Raw genomic sequence first — 24,086 nt, 5'->3', positions numbered from 1 at the left:
CAGCCGAGCCCAGCGGTCGGCAGACACATTCCCTCACTCTTGGAAGTGGCTGTCATGGACGGGAGCCAGCGTCTGAAGGGGGCAGGAGCTGCAGGAGGCCCCGCCTTCTGCTCTGACCTCTGGTCCACCGACTGCAGCAGCGACATCGACCCCTGGAGGTTACACGTTCTGAAACTGCTGGGACGAAACATTTCCTCCCGAAGAACCGCAAATTGACGCAACTCCTCCTACAGGCAGGAAGGAGAAAATGTTCGCTGAGACAGTTTTGGAGTAGGATAAAAACGTTCTGACTGCTAACTGTTTTGGTATTAGAAACTCACCAGGTACTGTTTAGTGATGTGGGCCTCGTTGCACAGGGCACTGACGTAGCGACTCAGCAGGTGAACCTGTGTTAGCAGCTGCACATGCTAATGGGCACAGAGCTAGTCAGTCACATGTGACTTGTAAATAGGCAGTGAATGTGCGTTTTATATTTACCTGTTGCATTTGCTGCTGCAGCTGCAGTTTCTGGTTGATGTTCAGGTAGAGGGTGGTGCACACTGGGCTCTGGCTCACCACGATAGGTGTAGAGGAGCTGTGCTGTGGGTTGCGTTTGTCCTTCAGGTTCCTGTCCCCCTGGTGATTATTGGTCGTGTCCTGCAGTGCCCTCCTGTTCTGCAGGGCTTCAAAACGCTTCTTGAAAGTGCGTCGACGCTCACTCAGCATCCCTGCTAATGGTGCTTCAAAGCTAAAGGCCAAAGACAAAGTGATGGGAAAACTTACACTTGTCTGAACGATCCACCAACAACTTCAATCGACACTAAAGTCTAGAGACTCATACATATATACAGACATATATACATATAGTTTGACCTGTGATGTTTTTGTGTCCTGAATATAGATATATATTAGAACTATATTTGTCAAGCATGCACATAGTACCAGATCTGTCCCACCTGTATTCAGTTTGTAGAATAATTTCTACAAATAACCAGCAGGGGGCAAAGTTTGTACCTAGACAGTGTTTATAATAAGGTACAGTATGTCGCCTGAAGGGGGCGTGGTTCCACAGCTGGGTTTTGTAATGTATAGTATATAACCTGGAGTAGAAGTCATATGTCGCCCTCTGCTGGACTCCTCTTCACATTCTGTGAAGGCTGTAACAGCAGCAGCGGTCGTTTCTCTTCCTCCTGACCCAAACAGTGACAGCACTTCTCTGCTGCACCATCCCAACAGGAGGAGCCACCAGTGCACTACTGGGGTGATGACGTCATCAGTGTGGTGACAGCTAATGAACACTGTGTTGCTTTCTTACTGTAGAGCCTGGGGTACGTTGAATTTAGGTACGGTCTGTGATGAAACCTCTTCTTCCTCGTGTTCCTCCTCTTTTTCATGCTCCTCTTCCTCTGTCTCCTGCTGCTCCTCCTGCTGCTCCTCTCCTCTCACTGCCACCTTTTCCTCCTGCAGCTGCAGAGTGATCATGCATCAGCAGCAGAATACACACAACATATCCTGGTCAGATAATGTTGTTTAGTGACATCACTTCCTGTATGAGTTTGAGTCCACCCACAGTGTCAAACAGCTCGTCCAGCAGCTCGTTCACTTCCCTCGCTAAAACGAGAAATGACAAAGAGTGATGAAAATGTCCACGTTTGTCCTATAATGTTCCAAGGAGGACACCTACTGGTGATCTGGACAGCGCGGTCTGTCCTGTAATCCTCCAGGTCCGGCTCATCCAGGTCTTCCAGGAAGTTGTACTCAGGGTCGTCGTCGTCCTCAGCTTCCTCTGATGAACAAAAACAGATGAGAAATAAAGTCTCACTTTGTGTTTGTCCACAGTGAAAAACTTTTTTTTTTTAAACAGTTGATCTTCTGCCTCAAATAACTTTACACAAACAATGAAAACTTTTTTTTAATTTTCTTCTGATCAACAGTTGATCTTCTGCCTCCATCTCACCCCCTCTCCTGCCTCAAATACCTTTACACAAACAATGTCAGGTCCTTTTTTGCATCATCACTAAATCTTTCCCTGGCAACTGATATATTCTCTCTCTCCCTTTAGCTCACGTTCCAACCATCTCAAACTCATTTCACTGGCAACTGATATATTCTCTCTCCCCCTTCAGCTCACGTTCCAACCATCTCAAACTCACCGCTCTAACTCGCTAACTAATATCACAGATTAGTTAATTCATCTGGAAAATAATGAAAAAAAACAAACAAAAGATGAAGAAAAAAGTGAATTGAACACTTGAATTTTGATCTCCAACCTTCGTTATCAGGTGCCATGAGACCCTGCAGCCACTTGGTCCAGTGACGGTCTTCCTCCTGCTGCTCGTACATGTCAGCAGTGATGTCAGGGGCCAGAAGCTCTGCCTCCAGCTTGTCCAGAGGAACGTTGACCAGATGGAGTTTGGATCGTGTGCGGAATGCCAGGCTGTCACTCCCGCCACTCTCATCGTCCTCCTCATCTTCATCAGCGTCCCTGTCCATAGACTGAGAGACAGGTGTCAGCAGAGTGGGTGGAGCTAGTGGGACACTGGACTGGGCGTGGGCTTGTTTTACCTGATTGAAGGAGTAGGCGGAACCACAGTCCATCTCTGCCTCCACAGCATCCAGCCTTTCTAAGAAGGAGCGCTCAGCAGGAGGACAGGGGGAGCTCATGTGACCTGGTGACCTCTAAAGAACAACAAAACAGAGGTCAGGGGTCACAGCAGCTGATGAGAATTTGTTCAAATGTCAAAGAAAATATTCACCTCCTCTGCTATGTCTTCATCCTCTTCCTCCTCCTCGTACTCTTCATCATCAGGACAGTACTCCTCATCTGATGAGTCTTCTTCATCTTCAAGTTCAATGTCCACAAACTGGGGAGGCTGAAGAAACAGACAGGTGGTCAGAGAGACAGGAAGTCAGACACACAGACTGGACGGTGGGACAGACACTCTGATTTTACCTTTTCTGTGATAAATGTTAACTCCCCAAAGTTCAACGGCTGCAGACAGAGACGGACAGAAAAACAGTCAGTTTCATTTTAATGACTGAGCAAATGTAACGTAGCAGAGAGGATTATGGGAATTCACCTGTTCTTCCTGGACAACTTTTCTGAGTCTGGAGCGAGTCATTTTTTGTTCCTAAAGGGAGAGACAGACAGGTAACGAAGATAAGAGAAAAACCGTGATGTTGAGAGACAGACACGAACTGTGTGACCGAAAGATTAGGACTCACAAACAAAGGCAGATCTTGAGTTTCTCTGATCGCAGTTTTCATCATGGCTACAACATGTTCATGGGTGATGACCTCCTGAACAGAGAGAAAGACGGACACAGGTTACACTGTGTGTGATGTGTGTGTGTGTTCATGTGAAAAAATACAACAGGTGGACACACTTACATGCAGGATGGCACGAACATTCCCTCTGGTCAGGTTGTGTTCTCTGGACTTCCTGTCCAGGTCAATGTCCAGTCTGCCCAGTTCATCATCACTGGACTCACTTATCTCCTTGGTGAATGGCTCAACACCTGCGGTCCTGCCCAGATGTGGCATCCTCACCGCGAAAGGTCTTGTCTGTGTCCCGGTCCTCCTGTCCATCTTCAGACTCTTGGGCTGAAGTGGACACATGTCGTGTGGGGCTGGACGCCTGACTTCTGTCTGCTGAGAAGGCTGGGACATCATCAGTGATTAGTACCACAGCGTCTGAACATTATTATTATTATTAATTAATAACACACCTTTCTTATAGTAGCCTCTGTTAAAAAGTGAGCTAAATTTAACAACAAATGCCAAACATTTGGTACAAGAATGTTTTAATATTACATTCTGCTAACAGGCTGTACCATGTGTCCTGAGTGATGTGTATCCAATGGAGTAAACGCTGTGAACGGTGTAATTCTGTTTTTGTTTACCGTTTTCACAGCGTGTCAACTCTTCATAGGAGTTAGGGTTTGTATAAACAGTACGTCTGTTTCCATGTAACTATAAATATATATAAATAACCTTTGGTTACTTACTAACTTATCAGCGTTTAGCGACACTGCTTTACTAACTAGCCTAAACTGTACTAGGTGTTCGCCACAAAATAGCTGCAGCGTTGCTAACGCATTTCATCGAATACAGGTTTACGGCACAAAATGCAGCGCTTCAATAAAACGAAAGTATAAAGTTAAGCCCCTACCGCTGGAGCGATGTCAGCGGCCATCACAAAAGCGTCAGACTATCCCGGTAAACCCGGTTAGCCCGGTTAGACCCGGTAGGTTCTGTTAGCTCCTCTGTTAGCTCTGTGTGCTATCCTTCCGCCAACAACATCCTCACTTCCGCCCAGACACCGTCACAATAAAAGCGGAGTGACGACACAGTTTTGGGTCAATAGTTTTTGTCACCATTCTCTGTCCACTGTGGTGGAGACTGCGGAAGATTTAGATGATGCTTTTTAATGAGCCTTTCCTTTTCTGGAAATATTAAAAACTAATAATTAATTATGTATGAATTATTAATAATAACGTTGCTGTTTCTACACACACACACACAACCGCCACCATACTTATCTGTCTCAGTCTCTCTTTCAGTTTTGAAGTATCAGTATCAGTATCAGTCCAGGCCTAAATTCAAACCGTTGGTTGATCACAGTCTACTCTGATTGTCCTTATTTTTCACAGAATACTTTTCACAGAGACCTGCACAGTGATCTAACATCTTTATCTGGACATGGTTTGGTTTCAAGGAGCAGTTTTTTTTAAAGAAATCATGACAATTGTGTTCAGAGATAATGATTTACTAAAGTTGTCCCTTTTTGTTTGTCTCTGTCAGTTTGATTTATTTTTTTAATGTACATCAGACCACAGCATAGACATTACTGGACAGTGTGTTCTAATGCCAATTAAATTCAACATGTGATTAAAAACGATCAGGGATGGTACAAGACAAGCTCCACTGGACCACTCACTGGACCACTCACTGGACCACTCACTGGACCACTCACTGGACCACTCATTGGACCACTCACTGGACCACTCAAGTGGCTCAACCTGGGTTAAGGTGTTCTTACACTCTAACACTGCAGTAAACTGGTGTGATATTGTAGCGTGGTACTGCAGCTGCAACTGTTATTATTAAACAGTTATTTTCATTATAGTTAACCAATGATTCTGTTCATTTTATATAAAAATAGTGAATTTGTCTGTGTGTGTTTGTCCTTGTGTGTGTGTGTGTAAGAGGGAGAGAGAGACAGAGAGAGAGAGAGAGAGAGTGATCGTGGGAACTATTCTGCAGGAATCCAGCACATCAGTTGCCATAGAAACTGTGTTTCCATGGTAGTCAGTGTGTGTGTGTGTGTGTGTGTGTGTGTGTGTTTGGGTGGACCACTTGGTGGTTTAGTGGACATGTGGGTTCAGACCTCACAGCTGAATATTACACATGTGACGGTGACAGTCAATACTGACAGCCTGCTCCTCACACACACACACACACACACACAGCACATCCACTCCGCAGCGACGCTGCTCCAACGACCCAGGCTGCATCCACACTGTTCCACAGCCTTACCATACACACAGGTGTGGATCTGTGGTTGGTGTGATGCAGATGAAGTTGGAATGTTCTGATTAAATCAGGGGAACATATAAATATATATATATATATATATGTATATATATATGTAAATATATATAGATATAGATATACACTGTATATATATGTGTGTGTTCCCATATATATATGTATATATAAATGTACATATATATATATCATCATCATTGTAGGAACAGTGACTATAGGAGCAGGACTAATGTATATTGAGGGCAGATGCAAAGTAGATAGTGTGTAGTACAGGTGCAGAGTACACAGAGTATTTGTGCTTCAGTGCTGAGTGAATGTCAATGGAGTCATAACGTGTTGTGTAAATGCATAAAAGAAGGGCAGGTACAGTCATGTGTCGTTTAGGCGCGGTGTATTATCAGTGTACGTACAGTACACTGTATGTAGTGCAGTCAAGGTGCAGCACAGTGTGAAGGTGGAGTCAGTTCAGATGATCTGTCTGTGTTAATGTCCTAAGAATACTGTAAAATATAAATATGAGTAATGAAGACTGATCAAGGTGAACGGAGAAGTGGGTTCAGTTCAAAGTAAAGGAATTTTAGTTTGTGGGGAAACATCGAGGAGGGAGGGAGGGAGGGGGGGCGAGGAGGGGTCTGCGGATACTGTTGTCGCAGCTCTGACGTTGTGAGGGGGACGAGGAGGAAAAAGAGGAGGAGAGGGTGGGGAGGAGGAGCGTCAGTGCAGCAGTCGCAGCAGCTCTGTCAGTAAACAGTCTGTACCAGAGAGGAAGAGGGAGAGAGAGAGAGAGAGAGAGAGAGGGAGAGAGAGAGAGGTCAATGTGTATTGGAGGAGCAGATTCTTCAGCAGCACAGCGGTAAGACAAAAACAGACTTGATGAGACACGAGATCCTCTTCATCAGTCATGTGTGTGTGTGTGTGTGTCAATGTGTATGTTTTGACTTTGGTGATGATGCAGCGAGGACAGCATTCATTTGATGCAACACATGCACACCTACACATACATGTACACACACATATATACACACACAAAGATAAAGTGCACACTGCGTAAATATAGACATCACTGCGTCAGAGCTGCGGACTGACGTAAAAGCCGGGAAATCTGCATGTCTGTTCTGGAATGACATTCCACCACACTGCTTCTTCATCATCATCATCATCATCATCATTACCACGATCACTATCACTGTCACTATCACTATCACTATCATCACCAACTCTTTCCAGTCCCTTCGTTAACCCTTTGTGTCCTCAGAGAAGACCAGTGATTTCAGCTCACAGTTGTCCAGCAGCTGCTGCCTCCATCACTCCAAGTTCAAATGTGTTATTTTGTGACTTCGCTCTTTTAAATATTGTTTAAATTTCCCTCAGCAACACAAACTGACCACAGGGGGCAGTGGTGGACCAGCAGCTCTTCTGTCTCTGTGAGCTTAAATCACTGATTTTCAAACCAATACGTAGGAGAGTGAAAACAACTTCAACAATCTGTATGTAGTTTTGTTGTTGTTTGTTTTTTTTTCTAATTGTGACCAACACCAATGCATTTCCCTGCAGGTCATGTGACTTCCTGTGACAGGTGGGTTGTCAGCATTCAGCAAAGTTGCAGTGGTCAAGAGGTCTAAGCTGACGTGGAGGATCATGGGAGATGGAGGCCCACTGCAGACTGAGGGTAATGCCCTCCTCAAAGCTGTCTTCCAGGGAAAGCTTCGACTCGCCCGTTTGCTGCTGGAAGGCGGAGCCTACATTAACGAGGGCAACGAGCGCGGTGAGACGCCAATTTCGGCCGCCTGCTTGGCAAGCTACGATGACCCACAGACCCGGCATCGCATGGTTCGATACCTGCTGGAGAAAGGTGCCGACCCAAACATCCCTGATAAGAGTGGACGGACCGCGCTGATGCACGCCTGTGCCGAACAGGCGGGGAAGGAGGTGGTGTCCCTGCTGCTGGAGAACGGAGCGGACCCTAGCCTCAAAGACTACTCCGGCTCCTCTGCCCTGGTTCATGCTATAAACAAGGGAGACAGAGACACGCTGCAGGTGCTGCTGGACACCTGTAAGGCCAAGGGCAAGGAGGTGATTATCATTACTAGTGACACGTCTCCATCAGGAACCAAGAAGACCAAACAGTACCTCAACTCTCCACCTTCCCCAGGCATTGTGGACAAGATGTCCCCCGCCTGCATGTCCCCCTCAGAGGTAGAGATAGGAACGTCCTCACCAGCAGGGGGCCAGACTGAGGAAGGAATCTTTAGTTTTGCACTCACTTCAGCTCTCCCGTTACCCTCCGCTCGACCTCCGGGTGAGAAGAGACCACCACCGCGCAAGCTTCTGAAGAGGCTGAATTCAGAACCCTGGGGTCTGGTGGCGCCCTCTGTGCTAGGCAGCATTTCTCAAGACCGTGAAACCAGAAAAGGTCTGGAGGAGGAGGACAGTAGCAGCGATGTCAACAAGACGGTGACAGAGATTAACGGCCTCTACATCTCAGAGCCGGCGAGACCTCTGCTGTCCCGCAGACACAGCATCGAGACCCATGACCCATGCTCCCCCAAACTCACCGACAGGTCCTCCTCTGAGGACTACACTGCCCTCTCTGCATCCTGGGCTGAAAAGGTCCAACAGCACCAGAACCTGTACCGCAGGAACACGGCCCCAGAGTCTCAGGAGAATGCAACTGGCCCAGGTCCCGTTGCAGCTCGGACTCTGGCTTACCCTAAACTGACCCGAATGGAGCACTACGAGTCTGACACTCACCTGTGTCCAGAGTCTATCCCTGGTTCTCCAGATTCTGGTCGTGTGTCTGTGGAGCGGAGGAGGTACAATGCCTCCCCTCTGTCCCTGGTCACCAGCTCCTCCAGGGAGTCATTGGAGAACATACCCAACTCTGTCTCACCCAACTCTCTTCGCCGGCGTCCCCCTGGACTTCTGGAGCGTAGGGGATCCGGGACCCTCTTGTTGGACCACATCTCCCACACCAGACCCGGCTTTCTACCACCACTCAATATTAACCCCCAGAGGCCCATACCTGATATTCGAGCCAACGGAAGGCCCACCTCCCCAGTTCATGCCGGACACAAAATTCTGGTCCCGGTGGCGCCAGCTTCACCCAAGAGAGGGATGGACTTCAAGATGAAGAAGAAGTTGTTGAGGAGACACTCCATGCAGACTGAGCAGATGAAGCAGCTCTCCACTTTCCAGGAGATTCTCGCTGAAAAAGTGGTCGAGTCAAACGGAGACTGAAGGGTCTGATGGATGGTGGGATTACAGACATTTTAAACCACTTCCTGGTGTGGACAGCTGCACCTTCAGTCTGAGACTGACTTCATATACGACACCTGAGTGACAGCGACAGTTCATGTTTTTCTAGTGTGGTTGTATGACATGTTTCATGAGAGTCCATACAAAAAAACCTGGCTTTTTTAGCTTGTGCTGACACAGCTGAGCTGCTGGCTCACTGCTGCCTCCAGTGGTCAGTTTGTGTCACTAAGGCATGTCTGACCAAAGGATATGAAATATTAAAGTCCAAAAATAACAATAATGACAACAACAACAACAACAACAATAATAATAATGGAAGCAGCAGTGGATCAACAACTGCTGTGACGTCTCTTATGGCCCTCGGTGTAGATGAGTGGTTGGTAAACAAACCTGCGACAAGAAGCAGAGAACTTTATTCTTTACGACTCCATTAGCTTTACTCACCAAATTCCAAAGAGAAAAAAGGGGAAACGATGAAAGAGTTCATTTGGTGAGCCAAGTAATAGGTGGTAAAAAATGTATTTTGTGTTTTAGTTGGCAGCCATGTTTTTACCGAGTGGCAGGTGGCGCTATTTTCCCTCAGCAATGTGTTCATACAACCACCTTTTAAAACCTGAACTGCCCTTTTAATGTTTAAAACTTCAAATAAATGTTATCTTCAAAAATACTTCCATGTGTAGGACAGTCGAGGACTAAGACTGATGTGGACCAGGACTCCTTTGGTCCACAGCCAGTGAGACCTGAGGCTGGTAAGGACCAGCCCCGATGTGGACTGATCCTGGTGCAGTTTGTTGAAATTTTGATGTTTACTGATGCAGTTTTTGCACCGAGCCAGGTATTTCTGCTGCTCTGTTCGTTCAACGACGATCAATAGTCAATAGTCAATCAATATGAATTATTTATCTGTGTTTGTTATGTTTAGAAGGATTGTGCTATTAATCTGTTGATTCCAAAGAAGCCGAGTGGTGATCCGAAAGTGTAAATAACCGAACGATCCTGAAGTAGTTCACCTGCTTTGACACAGGAGGCGCTGCAGTTCTGAAATTTGCAACCAATAACGTCATAATTAAGAAGTTAGGACTGTGACATCACTTCCTCAGGAAGTTACACAATAGTACAATTTTCTGTTAGATCATCTACAGCTCTAACAGTATCTGGACTCCAGGACGCCTCAGGGTGGTGATCCACAGGTACTGCAGATCCTCAGACTGGTTTTGGAAATACGTGTTCTACATGTGGGTCACTCTGGTTTACACGTGTTTAAGGTGACTCACACTAGCACCGGAGTCGGAAAATTGGTTTAGAAGTTTGAAAAGTTTCAGAGTGATTTAAAAAGATTTTCAGTGGTTTGAAGTGGTTCGGGTTCAGGTCTTTGACACTGGTTTGAAATAATGCAAACTGGTTTAGTATTATGTCTAAACTGATTCAAAATAATAACACTCATTGATTCAGTCAATTTTGCACTGGTTTCAATTGGTTTGGACTGGGTTTAAGTGGAATCCTTGGGTTTAGTCTTACTTACATCTTTGGTACCAACTGTATCAAAATGATTTGACCAATGAAAATGAGTTACACTGTTTGAAGTAGTTCCAACTTGTTTTAATGGGTTAACACCAATTTGAAGTAGCATCAGTTGTTAGGGATTTATTAGCATCGTTTTTAAGATGTTCACACTGGTTCACACCAGTTAGATAGGCTCAGGTTACTCTACAGTGAGGTTTCAAGGACCGCTAAAGTCTTGATTGTTATCTGGTCAAAGAACTGAATGATCGTGATTGGGTTAGATTGTTGTTTGGTGCTAAGTTTGGTTAGGTTATGGTTTATAAAGTAATGAGTAATATCTTCCAGACCTGTTTGAAGCTGGTTTAAGAACTAAACACACCGTTCAGGGTATGTACTTGGGTCAACATTATTAAACTGCCTTAAAGTAGTAGAGTACAGTAAATAACCTGGGTATGGTTAATCTGAGTTAAAGTTGGTTGACTTTTTTTAAGGTGGTTCACAATTTAGTTCACAACAACAGCTGAAGACTATTGGTTAAGGTCTTTTTACACTGCTGAGGTGGTCGAGGGAAGTGGATCCAACTTGACACTAATTTGTACTGATTTAAATTGGTTAATACTGGTTAAAATAAGCTAAGACTGGTAGAGTACGAGAATTTGATAACTGGTTTAAGTGTTTAAACCTGGTTGATATTTTTCCCCCTGTAGTTTGTACTGAAGCTTTCAGACTGCGGTTTACACCAGCTTCCAATTGTTCATTGTATTTTATTCTGGTTCAAACTCGTTCACATTGATTTAAACCAGTGAATTGTAATTCGGATTGGCTAGCTTATTCTGTTTCAAACTGGTTTGCACTGGCTAAGTATAGGTCAGACCTGTTGATACTGGACAGGCCTGTTGCTGCTGGTCGATACTTGAAGTTTAAACTAAATCAGAGTATTTTTGTAAATGGCTGCTGGTGGAGAGAAATGTCTGTTTATTTTTCTTCTTTCTCTTTGATTGTGACGGTGAATAAACATTTTAAATGTCTTAAACAACACCATGTACACTGAAGTTACTGTGAATACATATTATAATAGTCTTGACGTTACAATATGAAGATTTTATCCAATGCTAAAATGCCTAAAACATTTTGTTTTCACAACAGGAACGACCCTTTGATGAAACTTAAGTCGAACGTTTTAAAGTTTAGGCAGAGTGAAATGATGAAAACAAAGTTGTTAAACCATTAAAGGTAAAAGTGTTTGCTGTTACCAGGGCAGCCATTGTTCTCAAGCTTTTCGAACATCTGTTAGCCATCGTCTCCAACATCATTACGGCTCAGCTCAAACAAACGTCAAAGCTGCCGCGGGGACAGAACCGCCTTCGGCCATAAAGCTGCCATTATCTGATTTTAAACGGACAAATTAGTCACTTACCCGTCCTTAACATCACATTCATCCATTTTCACCTTATCCGTTGATACAGCGCTCTCTGGTGACGGCACCCGGACAGGACATACAGTAACTACAGAGCGACGCTAATGCTAATTGCTAAACACAAACCGACACGTCAGTCAAAATGTTGTGTTTTTTTTACCCGATGTGGGAATATTTGATTTATTGATTAAATACATTTTAAAATGACAGAAAATATTTACAATTATTGTTCAATAACAGCAGATACTGATGAATAAAAACTGTTCAGAAATCAAGAACAGCAGATACTGATCAGCAGTTGTTATTAAGTAAAAACAAAGACGGGTAGCAGAGATGTCTCACTCTGCCCTGACACCAGACATTGAATAAGTGCAGATAGGAAAAAAAAAAAAAAAAAAAAGAGAGAACAAAGCAAGCATCACACTGCCACACATTTCTATGTGAGAAAATGCAACAGATATATATATAAAAAAGAGATGTTCCACTCAATATCAAATTAAAAATACTGCAGGTATTGTATCTTTATAGGTTTTTTAAGGAAGTTAGTAGCGTGTATAGCTGTTTTACTGTGGGCCATACTGTGGCATTTTAAAATCAAAAACTGTGTTAAAGTAATATTGGTGATAGCAGAGTGAACCGAGATGTGTCACTCTGTTCACTTCTTGAAGAATTTCTTGTTGAGCAGAAATATGAGCAGGTTGACGTTGATCTTGGCTTTGTCGAACATTTTCATCACAGCCACGCCGTCGTACTGAAGCTGCAGCAGATCCTGAAAAAAAAATCACGTTTGTATTGAAGGGTTTAACCATGTCTGGCTGAGTGTTTATTTTGTGTCACCCAGGTTAGTGCCCAGTTAAGCGAGCACTGGTGCAGTCTCACCTGGTACTGAAGCAGGAACTCTTCCATCTCAACACCGAGAAAACGGGTTTTCACTCTGAAGCTTCCTTTTTCAGGACCAGGAACGATGTCAAAGACCACATTTTTAAACCTGCAGAGAGCACAGCCACATGTTTGAAAAACAAAAACAAAAACATGATAATATCATTGTTTTCAAATAAGTGATGTCATCAGTGGAGGACTCACTGTGTACTTGGCAAGTCCTGGATCTCTATCAGAACTCCCTTCTCTTGCAGCCGGGTGGCGCTGTAGCTGAGAGCAGGAACCTTCTTCTTCCCTTTGCTTTCTGCTGTCTTCTTATTGGTTGATTTACTGCACCAAAACCAAACACCACCAAACAGAGTGAGTTTTATTCTGGTTAACACAACCAAACAGAATGAGTTTTATTCTGGTTAAATTGAGCCAATACTCCACTCCATGATTATCCAGGCTGGATTTAAAACATGTACCTGTTTTTAGTCAGGTTGTCCAGACAGGAAGTGATGTAATGTCTATAATAGTCCACTTGTTCGCTGTGGAAACGGCTCTTGGTCTGCAGGCTGCTCAGCGTCTGACGCAGCTTCACTAGCTCCGCCCCTCTCCGCTGACGCCTCAGACGCTGCTGGCGGATGTCCTGGTGGTGACAAGTCAAGTCAGACCTGGGCTGTGACCGGCGCACAGGGGCAGGAAGTGATGCGTGTCCTACCTTAGCAAGCATCTGCAAGATTTGCCTTTCACTTTCATCTTGTCTCAGAACTCCGAGTCCCTCCAGACGACGCAGGTTCCTCAGAATCTTCCGCTTCTTCTCCTCCAGACTCAGTTTCCCGTTGGCGATCAGGGACTGGTTTCTCTTCAGCTTGTCAGGAGTCCGGGCGTCCTGCTGAGTTCGCCGCTGAACCAGCCAGTCATGGCACGCTTCCTGTTTGGACAGTAGCAAATGAGACGTTGTCAAAGTGTCAGGACACGTCCATGACGTCACACATGTTTACAGGGAATGACCTGGTGGTGTGAGGGTGTGGTCCTCAGGATATGACTCAGGCAGTCTCCTGGCTGAGTCCTGATGACGTCTACAATCAGCTGCTTCGTACTGGAAACAAACAGAGAGGACACGACACGTCACAGGATCAGCTGAGCTAACCTGACCATGAGAATCCAGACTGGTGTAGCCTGCAGAATTTAAGAAGCTGCCGAGCTAACCTGACCATGAGAAGCCAGACTGGTGTAGCCTGCAGAATTTAAAGGTAAGACACAAAGCAGAGACATCAAACAAGCTGCTGCTATCATGCTAACATGCTAACCTGAGCAGCAGACCTCTGGCGTCTGGTTTGTCCACATCGTCATTAAAGATGTCAAACTTGTTTGTGAGAGTTAGAGAGATTTCATGTGTGAGTGCAGACTCTGGTCCATGATCCACAGGTGATGAACATGTCTCTCCTAAAAACAAAAAATGATCACACACAAAAAACTTCAAACATAATTTGATTTAACATGAAACAAAAAATGATGTAAACTTCAAACATAATTTGATTTAACATGATTTAGTAAACCACAGTAAAAAAAACCTAAAACGGACTGACCGTAAATAAAGTGTACATGTGTAAAACCGGGGACAACAAAAACTAAACCAAGTACATTTGAGTGGAGGTGCAATACCAGTTAGATCCTGCAGGGTGGGGACTGATCCCAGGTCCTGGAGCAGCAGTCTGAGTGGGTCAGAGGAGTCTGGACATAAGGTCTCCTGATGTTCCAGCAACAACTGACGACAAATGGACAAATAAACCATTATAATGGACCAGAACAGAACTGGTCTGGACGGAGACCTGGTGAGTCCTGGTCCGTGTCTCACCTTGTGTGTGTTTATGAGTTCACTGACGGAGACGTAGATCACGGGTCTGGTGACATTAAGAAGTTCAGAGAACTCGTCCATACTGAAGCGCTCGTCAGGCTCTGGTACGTCGCACACGCTCACCAGGAACCTCCTGCCAGAACAAAGGAACCGTTACCGCTTCCTGCCGTTTCACCAGGTGAGCCTGATGTTCTGGACAAACAGCGACACCTGCTGGACTGGGCCTGATGTTGGATTCACAGACCTGAACTTTCCATGCATCTGGCTGATGTACTCGTTCAGCGCTCTGATGTGACCGCCGTCTCCGTGGAAGTGTTTGTTGGCGGCGGCGTGCTGCAGCATGCGTGCAATGGTGCCCAGGAGGTGGCGCACGTCTGGCTGCAGGGCGGAACCGGCAGAACGCTCCAACACGTCGAACCCGTCAGGCGCCACCACGGCCGGGTTCATGTAGCGATAATAGACCAGGTTCCCTACAATCTTTGTAAAAAGAGAGAGTCTGAGGATCGGCTGCTGTTCAATAATTCAGGAAGTGACATCGGATCGGCCGCTGTTCAATAATTCAGGAAGTGACATCACGGCCCTGACCTTGTAGAGTTCATCCTCCCTGGCGCGAGGAAACTTTGCTTTCAGGGCGTCTCTGAGAACTTTGGCTGTGTAACGAAGTCCGTACCTACGGAGTAAAGACTCAGTCAGTGGACATGTGAGGACAGGTACACGAAAGACGAGACAACTGCAGGTTAGAGACCAAAAAAAGGACAAACAGGTGAGAAGCAGTGAGGACAGACAGACAGACAGGACTCACGGCAGTTTGCTGAGGTTGGAGATGATGGCTTTGAAAACTCTCTCTGTCATATTCTTCAGGTTGATGATGGCGATGTCCACTCGTCTCTGAACCTCTGGGTGAGACAGAGCCTCCTCGGCTGAGACGTCGTAGGGCAGACAGCTGAGAGACAGGCAGTAGAGAGAGTGAGACAGGTAGAAACCGGGACAAACGAATGCAAACGAGGCAGACGGACAGACGCGCCCACACGTCAGACCTCTTTAGTCCGGTCCGGCTCTCGCTCTGGTTGATCCAGGTCTTGTAAACCTCCACAGGATCGGTTTTGATGCTAACACTGGAATCCTGGAGGACGTCCTGCAGCGCTGGAGCCAGGATGTGTCGCAAAGCGCCATCGCCGCCGGCATGACGATAAAAGTTCACCAGCATCTTGATGACCACGGGGTTTCCTGTCACCACATCCTTAGGCTGCTCCACCTTCAGGCTGAGAGAGGAATTACCAAAGATTTATTAACGGACTTCGTAAATATGGAACCTGATGAACGATTTGGTGAAAAAAACAAACAGATCCCATTTCCACCATCTAACTGGTGAAGGTGTGTGTGTGGGTACACGTGGTGACCACAGTTACCGGATCTCGTAGCGCAGCGCCGCAGTGAACAGCTGCAGCAGCAGGAAAGCGTCTCTTCTGTCTGAACCGTAGTTGAACAAACTGAACACCAACGTCTCCATGAAGGAGGCGGAGCCAGACGGAGGGAGGAGGAACAGGAGCTGAGCCAGGTAGAGAGGCTGAGTCTGTGCATGGGGGAGAAGACGAGAGAGAACGTGATGGAGGTCAGCTATGATGTCACTGCTCGGCAACGTCGCTGTCCGACAGAGCATTCACAATGACCTATGTCCTGGACCTTTGACCTGTGTGAAGTCTGACCTGCAGCAGGTAGAACAGATGTTGGTAACCCTCCAGCTTCTCCCTCTTGTCTCGACTCAGAGCTTTCAGACCTTTGTTCTTCTGAATGTCCATCATGTCCGAGAGCTGCTCCTTGTTCTTCTTGGTCAGTTTCTTACAGTGAGAGACCACTTCCTGTTTGCAGCAACACATCGTCTGATTAGCGACTCGCCCCCCGCGACCCTCAGTTCCAGACTTTTCGACCTCACCTGTAGGCGGCCACTCACCTGCAACGTGGCCCGGTTGCGGACCAGCAGACCGATCTTCAGGTCCATCAGGTCTAGGTCGGACTCCAGTTGTCGGTTAAAGCGGATGCCCCTCACCACCTCCTCCCTCATCTTCAGGAGCTCCGCCTCCTCTCTGATGTCACTATCACCCATGTCCAGGAGATGGAGAAACTTCCTCACCACAGACAACGGGGGGGTGTCAGCGTGCACTGAGACACAAGGGGTGAGGGGGACGGGGGGGAATCACATCACAGATTCAGTCTTCAAACAGACGACAGAAGACGTCACCCAGTCAGAGGAATCGTCTGCTGATCGACTCTTACCTAACATCCTGTACTGATCCCGAGCTCTGCTGGCTCTGAAGAAGGCCTGGATCTTTATAATAGCGCCCACCTGTGGATAACACAGGGCATGTGTTTATGGTAGGTGGGGCGACAGTCTTTCACGCTGGTTCATCAACACGCTAAAACCCAAGAAGTGATGAAATGTATTTCTGGGATATCAATCATCCAGTGACTCACGTTTCGTTTGAAGAAGTTCAGTCGAGCTCTGTACCTCCTTCTCGCCAACCACATCTTCACCATGGACTGAATCTGAAGGAATTCATACGATGATAACATGTGAGAAAGTCACACACTCACACACACACAGATGATGCCACTCACCTTCACCACAGCTCTCCAGTTTAAGTAGAGGAACTGAAGTCTCTGTCTGTACGCCCTCTGCTGGACAAACCTCCTCCAATGAGCCTGAACACAAGAGCAGAACAGTGTCCTCACATGTCTGTCTGCCTCCACCTACACTGTGGTTTGTTAATAATGGATCTAAAGTGTTTGAGAACCTCCATCTCAAGAACCGACCTGGACCTGGGTGGAGGAACAGTGATGATGATGATGATAATGATGATGATGATGCTCACCTGAGGTACAACCACAGCAGGTGTCTGACGGATCAGGAACCGTCGTCGAGCCTCCACCCCCTGCCTGACCAGGAACCCTCGACACGCCGCTTGCAGACCAACGATCAGGGCTTCATTGCTCCTCCAGAGGGCGCTGCGATTGTGTGAACTCCACACACTGCTGACCACTTCCTTTAGGCGCAGACGTGACATCACCATCATCAGAAACTAACTTTCTAACTTTTGTAGAATATATTGGCCTCGGTGCTGGACGACATAATGACTCACCTGGACGTCCTCTCTGTTGACGAAGACATTGTTTTGAATGAAGTCCGAGGGTTTGTCCCATGTCCCCTCCAGTTTACTCAGGTGGAAGTAAAAGTAGGAGTCGTCCTCTAGGCGAACCCTAACCCAGGGACTCCTGTTGTCTCCTGGAGGTAAAGTGTGTTTACAACAGTTACAAAAAAAGCGATCTCCAACCGTCGTTGGTTTGGTCCAGAGTGGTCTACATAGGTCTACACAGGGTCAGTCTGCGGTGGTCGGTGAGGTTCTTACCTGCTCGCCGCCTCTGTGTGACCTCACTGCTCAGCTGCCTCTGGTAATCGTTAGCGCAGTCCGACACCAGTCTCTGCAGCTGAAGCTCAGGTAGGGACAGAACACGCAGCGTCTGATTGGCTCTGTTCTCCTTCACTGCCTGGTTCACCGCCGCCACTGCCAGACACACTGGGAAACAACAGCAATACATCAATCAATGAACGAATACACCAACAAATAACCACGCCCCCCAGGGTCTTGATGATGTCACTCACACTTCAGAGCTTTCTGACGTTGCTGATTGGCTCTCCTTACTTCTTCCTGGATATCGGTCAACCACAGTGAAGCTCCGCCCACTCTGTTCATCTATTCAGATGGGAGGAGGAGGAGGAGGTTGAGGAGGTCACATGACTTCAGGTATCGTAGAGGTCACGGTGCACCCGTGTGGTCTTACCTGAGCCTTGCGGAGCAGCATCAAGTAACGACTGATGTTTTCAGGCAGGACCTCCTCCACACCACAAGAGGGCGCGAGCAGAGCAGAAAGCAGCTGCTCACAGTTTCCTATGAAAGCTGCCTCACTGATGAGCCGCACGGCTTCCAGCTCTAAGGTCACAGACAGAGACAAGGGTCAGAGGTCAGCAGTAGTGAGGTCAGCGTTATCGGTCAGCTGTTCTTACGCTGATGTTCCTCCTGCATCGAGCTGTTGACCTCGTTGATTCCCTCCTGCAGCTGATTCCAGGTCAGAAGATCTGAGCGCTGCTGATTCTTTACGTCAACCAGACACTGGAAGTACCTATAGACGCCACCAGAGGGAGAAACAGGTAAACAGACATACACTTGACCGTCCCTAAAAAGGCCCCAGCAGAGACAGACAGAGTACCTGTCCATTAGAGTGTAGTCCACATCGGACAGTCCCGCGGACGAACTGACCAATGAGGAGCAGAACTGCTGCCGGTTTCCTTTCACCATGGCCTCATTGATGAGAGCCACAGCTGAGAGCATCTCTACTGCGACAAACAGCTCCTCCTGCTGCAGCTCCCCCTGGTGGACACAAGAAACCACATCAGTTTTTGGCACAGTAGGTTCATTTCTCTTCAGTAAACCGACTGTTTGGAGCGGGTTCTGACCTGAGCAGCCCGTCTCTGCAGAAGTCCCAGTTCTCTGTGATACAGAGCAGCGGCAGAAGGAAACACTGGAGGCAGCTGGAGGTCAGGGTTCATCAGACGGCTCACTGTCTGTCTGGGGTCACCACTACGCAGGGCAGCATTCACACTCTGCACAGCTGCCTGCACTGGATATTCAGAGGCAAACTGGTCAGTACAGTCAGACCAGTGAACAGCTGCAGCTTCAGAGTCTGTGAGAAGAAGTGGACCTACTGCTGCTAGCTTTCCTGGCCTCCTCGTTGGCGGCGGTCACTCCTTCCTGCAGCTCTGTGGGGTTCAGAGGATCAACGCAGCCCACGTCCTGTCAGAGGACACAGGACAGGGGGTCAATCAGGTCTACTTTGTCAGTACTGTTTAACGTACAACAGTGGGCGCAAAAGTATACGTACCAGTGCCTTCTGCTGTCGATCCAGTGACAGCTGGTCCAGGTACCAGGGGCCATTTTCAGTGCGGAGCCCCTTAAGGGCCAAACACGGCAGCTGCAGCACAGAGAGCAGAGCCAGCTCGTCTGCCTCGTCCAGAGCCTCGTCCACTTGCTCCACAGCTGAGCGAACTGCTCATCAATACGATCAATAACCATCCATCAATAATCATCATTGCTGTGTGCAGCAATAAGCCACATATAATCTCTTCACAGAGAAAACCACTCACTGTCCCACACCAAAGACAGAGGAACTGCTGGTACACTGCTGCCTCCTGTGGTCAGTTTGAAAATGTATAAATTACGCATTGAAACTTAGCAAAGCTCTCTGACTTTGGTGTGGGAGAGTGAGTGGTTAACAACCAGAGCCGCCTTTGGAATCATCTCAGGTTCATTTAGATCGTGGTTGCTGTGATTGAAGGTTGCATTAACACATGTGATTAGAAGATGATTTCTTTTTTTTGATTTTACCATTAACGATGTTGATGTTTTCCTGAATCTCTTTCTGTGTCAGAAACTCTTCATAAATGTCATCAGATCCTTCACACTACACACACACACCATTGTAAAAAAACAAAACAACACAACAAAACAATTAGCAAAAAACAATGCTACTGAAAAGAAAAATTATAATTAAGTTTAGGAGAAAAAAAAAATCCCCAAATCAGCCAAAAGAAAACCAGGTTAGTGAACTATGGATTTAATAATTATTAAAAATGAATACTTAACAATAGTTGGCCCTTAAATACCTAAAACATGTACACAATTATACACAAAATATACACAATTACCCATAATCAAAATTACAAATGTGTTTATACTGTGGTGATTCCTGGCTAGAAAAACCTACAATCCTAATGCTTTACTCAGATGTGTCACAAGAGGGCGCTACATAGTTCTATTCATTTCAGGTACTGTATTCTGAAACATCTGAGCCTTACCCTGCGTGCAGCGCGATCACACTTCTTCCTCTTTGCTTGACACAGCATCTCCTGATAGACGCTCACCAGCGCCTCCTGTAGGTGTTTCAGCATGGCATTTGGATTCCTGAGTGCCACTGCAGTTACGTCCACGTCCCCTCTGTCCACTGCCTCATTAATGGCAATTACAGCTGCATGGACTGTTAGAGAGAGGAGGGGTCAGTGGGTGGAGGGGGCAAAGTGCTTCACAACCAATCAGCTCCTTCTTTTTACCTGCAGCTTCATCAACTGACAGCTCATTGGCCAGGAGTCCTCCAATCTTGTTGAAGGCTGGCATCTGGATACCATACTGATCCAATGCCCTCTGCATGTTGTTGATCTCCTCCTCTGTGAGCAGACAGTGTGACATCACTGTGACATCACTGTAAACACGTGTCAAACCGTTAAGAAAACTTTGATCGTTACCTGTAAATTTAACTTTCCCATAGAGATCGTGGATCTGAGGGGCCACGCCCAGTCTGTACAGGTACATGCTGTAACACACAGGTGCAGGTAAATGAGTAAAATGTGGTCAAAAAAACTAAATTAAAATTTTAATGTTTTTAGGCAGACATTATCATTCAGTACTGGCATATAGATTGTTTGAGAACAATTAGCTTTTGTTCCTGTTCATAGTTTTAGCTACAAATTCCTGCAATAAAAAAAGCATATAATTTCCCGTATTATCTTATTTCTAGAAGTCGTTACTTTGGTTAAAAAAAATCATGCAGGCCCTGGGCCTGTTTCTGAGTCCCTAATACTACTCTCTGCCAAGAAAATGCATATGTCAGACCTGAGAGCGTGGATACAGTACACGGCTCGGGGCATGTTCTTCTTGTCGTAAATGTCCGTTGTTTCTGGATGAAATATCTTTAAAAAAACAAACAAAGAACAAAACATATCATTTCACATTCAAACCAATCAGCGGATCAACGTCAGGGTTTGATTCCTGTCCTCACTCACTGTTGGCAGTCCCAGAACAGTCATGGCCTTCCTCCAGTGGTTGATGTTATCTGTGTGTCTGAACTGAAGACCCAGGGCCTGAGTAGATCAATACATTGTTGATTATTGACTATTTATAGTCAATATGTATCTTGTATATTATTATTATTGTTTGGTTAAACAAACCAATAGACTGTCAATCATGGATCACTGAATGACCTGAAATCGCTGCTGATCAGGGTCATAAATCTTCTTCAGTGGGACGACCTCTGGAGCGAAGCGCTGGCCCAGTTTGGCCAGGATGACTCCGTTCCTCAGCGCCTCCTCCAGTTCAGTAGGAGCAGGAAGCTCCTCCCCCAGACAGGCCTCCATCCACCTGGGGAAGAACAAAAAAAAGGAGGGGCAGTGTATTGAACCCTGCAGGATGTAAACATGAAACGGAGACAGGAGCGTGTTGATGACATCACACTGACCTCTTGGCCTCCTCCAGTCTGCACAGATACTGGTAGGCCACGTTCTGGATCCTCTGCTCATCCATCTGCTCTGCTGTCAGACGCTCATCTTCAACAACATGACAAGCAAATAAATGTTTGAATCCAGGCTTTAGCCAATTTAGTGATAATGTTACACGTTTTGAAATAAATATTTTAAACGCCAGCAGGTGGTGGACAGAAATAGATAATAAGTATTATACTGTATGGTTAGCAGCTAAATCTTGTAGTGCCCTCTAGTGCTTCAAAGTTCACTCAACTTTGTTGATTATACTCCATTATGTATATATATATATATGTTATATGCTACTGTAAGCCTAGCAACATGGTGGTAACACCTGCAAAAAGAGGAACTAAATTCAAATATGACGGAAATGACAAGGAATAGAAGTTTAGTTCACGCGTAATAAACGTGTGGGATGAGAATTTGTACGAAACATTAGTTTTAGTGGTGATTCCTCGATTAGCGGTTAAAAATAGTTAATAGTTAGTAAGTAGTTAGTACGTTACAAGTGGGTTATCGTTAGTAAAACCATTAGGCAGGAGTTAATGTGAGCTGAAATAAGCTCATAAACTCACAACGGCTCTCTGTAGCGGCAGCTCTGTCCGCCATCCTTTCTACTGGTTCACTGTCTCTTCCACTCGATGAAAACCTGCGTTTTATCTTTAAAAAATCCCGTATTATTTCCCACTAAAACCACTACACGGTAAAAGACGAGCGAACGTCAAACGCCTTGTGTTCATCTGACGCTTCCTGTCTAAAGTTTGAAAGCTCCCGCTGCCATCTGATTAGTCCGTGGTCCCATACGCTGCTCTGATTGGATCTGTTAGATATCGCAAGGCCTTGTGGTTAAGGTAGTGTTTTAAGCCGTTGCCTGACACCCACCGTGCCCGGGGGGAAACGTAATTTAAGAGGACATTAAAACTTTACTATCGCCACAACTTCGTCACTTCCGGGTTGCCGCAGCAACAGAGTCAAACTTTGGAGGAGGAAAGAGACACAAAATACAGAAACACAGTCGCAAAATATTCATTCGAGAAAAAAGGTATTTTGTTGGAACCAGGTGAGTAGTGTTGTTTTGTTGTTTTTTATATCGGTTACCGTACTAGCATTTTTAATATAATATGTGGTAGTTCTGTTTATGTTAGCATCCAATTTCAGTTTGTTAGAGATTGATGTCAGCGATTTTCCATCATTGAAATAGTAATCGTACTTGTAACCAATAGACTGTCAATCATGGATCACTGAATGACCTGAAATCGCTGCTGATCAGGGTCATAAATCTTCTTCAGTGGGACGGCCTCTGGAGCGAAGCGCTGGCCCAGTTTGGCCAGGATGACTCCGTTCCTCAGCGCCTCCTCCAGTTCAGTAGGAGCAGGAAGCTCCTCCCCCAGACAGGCCTCCATCCACCTGGGGAAGAACAAAAAAAAGGAGGGGCAGTGTATTGAACCCTGCAGGATGTAAACATGAAACGGAGACAGGAGCGTGTTGATGACATCACACTGACCTCTTGGCCTCCTCCAGTCTGCACAGATACTGGTAGGCCACGTTCTGGATCCTCTGCTCATCCATCTGCTCTGCTGTCAGACGCTCATCTTCAACAACATGACAAGCAAATAAATGTTTGAATCCAGGCTTTAGCCAATTTAGTGATAATGTTACACGTTTTGAAATAAATATTTTAAACGCCAGCAGGTGGTGGACAGAAATAGATAATAAGTATTATACTGTATGGTTAGCATCTAAATCTTGCAGTGCCCTCTAGTGCTTCAAAGTTCACTCAACTTTGTTGATTATACTCCATTATGTATATATATATATATGTTATATGCTACTGTAAGCCTAGCAACATGGTGGTAACACCTGCAAAAAGAGGAACTAAATTCAAATATGACGGAAATGACAAGGAATAGAAGTTTAGTTCACGCGTAATAAACGTGTGGGATGAGAATTTGTACGAAACATTAGTTTTAGTGGTGATTCCTCGATTAGCGGTTAAAAATAGTTAATAGTTAGTAAGTAGTTAGTACGTTACAAGTGGGTTATCGTTAGTAAAACCATTAGGCAGGAGTTAATGTGAGCTGAAATAAGCTCATAAACTCACAACGGCTCTCTGTAGCGGCAGCTCTGTCCGCCATCCTTTCTACTGGTTCACTGTCTCTTCCACTCGATGAAAACCTGCGTTTTATCCTTAAAAAATCCCGTATTATTGGCTACTAAAACCACTACACGGTAAAAAAACGAGCCAACGTCAAACGCCTTGTGTTCATCTGACGCTTCCTGTCTAAAGTTTGAAAGCT

At 45.8% G+C, this 24,086-nt stretch overlaps 3 protein-coding genes across 5 annotated transcripts in view; 1 reads left to right on the top strand and 2 right to left on the bottom strand.

Moving 5' to 3' along the window:
• gon4lb (gon-4 like b) overlaps nucleotides 1–4,306 on the bottom strand; it is a 10,487-nt gene extending 6,181 nt beyond the window's left edge. For 2 of the 3 annotated variants that reach the window (XM_025061914.1, XM_025061915.1), the window contains exons 1-14: nucleotides 4,151–4,306; nucleotides 3,370–3,639; nucleotides 3,205–3,279; nucleotides 3,060–3,110; nucleotides 2,933–2,971; nucleotides 2,736–2,852; nucleotides 2,545–2,658; nucleotides 2,250–2,475; nucleotides 1,664–1,765; nucleotides 1,550–1,590; nucleotides 1,295–1,446; nucleotides 478–727; nucleotides 321–407; nucleotides 38–227 (exon numbers count right to left, since the gene is read on the bottom strand). In XM_025061914.1, coding sequence (XP_024917682.1) covers nucleotides 38–227; nucleotides 321–407; nucleotides 478–727; nucleotides 1,295–1,446; nucleotides 1,550–1,590; nucleotides 1,664–1,765; nucleotides 2,250–2,475; nucleotides 2,545–2,658; nucleotides 2,736–2,852; nucleotides 2,933–2,971; nucleotides 3,060–3,110; nucleotides 3,205–3,279; nucleotides 3,370–3,639; nucleotides 4,151–4,174 — 1,738 coding nt within the window. In that variant the 5' untranslated portion in view covers nucleotides 4,175–4,306. Of the gene's footprint in view, nucleotides 1–37; nucleotides 228–320; nucleotides 408–477; nucleotides 728–1,294; nucleotides 1,447–1,549; nucleotides 1,591–1,663; nucleotides 1,766–2,249; nucleotides 2,476–2,544; nucleotides 2,659–2,735; nucleotides 2,853–2,932; nucleotides 2,972–3,059; nucleotides 3,111–3,204; nucleotides 3,280–3,369; nucleotides 3,673–4,150 lie in introns of all 3 variants that reach the window. The other variant, XM_025061916.1, reaches the window with a different exon arrangement.
• A 1,896-nt stretch (nucleotides 4,307–6,202) lies between these two features.
• ankrd34a (ankyrin repeat domain 34A) lies at nucleotides 6,203–12,104 on the top strand. Its single transcript, XM_017037901.2, has 2 exons — nucleotides 6,203–6,382; nucleotides 7,084–12,104. The coding sequence occupies exon 2, from the start codon at nucleotides 7,168–7,170 to the stop codon at nucleotides 8,764–8,766; it is 1,599 nt and encodes a 532-aa protein (XP_016893390.1). The 5' UTR covers nucleotides 6,203–6,382; nucleotides 7,084–7,167; the 3' UTR covers nucleotides 8,767–12,104.
• On the bottom strand, nucleotides 12,101–24,026 carry iqgap3 (IQ motif containing GTPase activating protein 3). Its single transcript, XM_025061539.1, has 38 exons — nucleotides 23,891–24,026; nucleotides 23,294–23,381; nucleotides 21,514–21,670; nucleotides 21,316–21,393; nucleotides 21,146–21,222; nucleotides 20,779–20,846; nucleotides 20,587–20,700; nucleotides 20,335–20,513; nucleotides 19,865–19,940; nucleotides 19,362–19,525; nucleotides 19,186–19,273; nucleotides 18,937–19,100; nucleotides 18,690–18,850; nucleotides 18,487–18,602; nucleotides 18,264–18,412; nucleotides 18,085–18,175; nucleotides 17,831–17,998; nucleotides 17,564–17,706; nucleotides 17,297–17,467; nucleotides 17,043–17,126; nucleotides 16,899–16,970; nucleotides 16,701–16,770; nucleotides 16,378–16,586; nucleotides 16,133–16,285; nucleotides 15,836–15,999; nucleotides 15,464–15,688; nucleotides 15,229–15,369; nucleotides 15,012–15,096; nucleotides 14,671–14,903; nucleotides 14,427–14,559; nucleotides 14,234–14,336; nucleotides 13,879–14,014; nucleotides 13,580–13,667; nucleotides 13,287–13,499; nucleotides 13,051–13,214; nucleotides 12,788–12,913; nucleotides 12,584–12,692; nucleotides 12,101–12,473 (listed from the first exon to the last, which is right to left on the bottom strand). The coding sequence occupies exons 1-38, from the start codon at nucleotides 23,922–23,924 to the stop codon at nucleotides 12,360–12,362; spliced, it is 4,908 nt and encodes a 1,635-aa protein (XP_024917307.1). The 5' UTR covers nucleotides 23,925–24,026; the 3' UTR covers nucleotides 12,101–12,359.
• Nucleotides 24,027–24,086: the final 60 nt, after the last annotated feature.

This window comes from Cynoglossus semilaevis, chromosome 13, assembly GCF_000523025.1.
Source record: "Cynoglossus semilaevis isolate Cse_v1.0 chromosome 13, Cse_v1.0, whole genome shotgun sequence".
Taxonomy (NCBI): domain Eukaryota; kingdom Metazoa; phylum Chordata; class Actinopteri; order Pleuronectiformes; family Cynoglossidae; genus Cynoglossus; species Cynoglossus semilaevis.
Note: the sequence above shows the minus strand (reverse complement) of the source record. Positions and strands in the feature narration are given on the sequence as shown.

Coding starts and splice junctions, on each gene's coding strand:
- ankrd34a (XM_017037901.2), top strand. CDS start 7,168: ATGGGAGATGGAGGCCCACTGCAGACTGAGGGTAATGCCCTCCTCAAA.
- iqgap3 (XM_025061539.1), bottom strand. CDS start 23,924: ATGGCGGACAGAGCTGCCGCTACAGAGAGCCGTT. Junction 18,603..18,689: donor GACTACACTCTAATGGACAG/GTACTCTGTCTG, acceptor TGGCGTCTATAG/GTACTTCCAGTGTCTGGTTG. Junction 17,468..17,563: donor TCAACAGAGAGGACGTCCAG/GTGAGTCATTAT, acceptor CTGCGCCTAAAG/GAAGTGGTCAGCAGTGTGTG.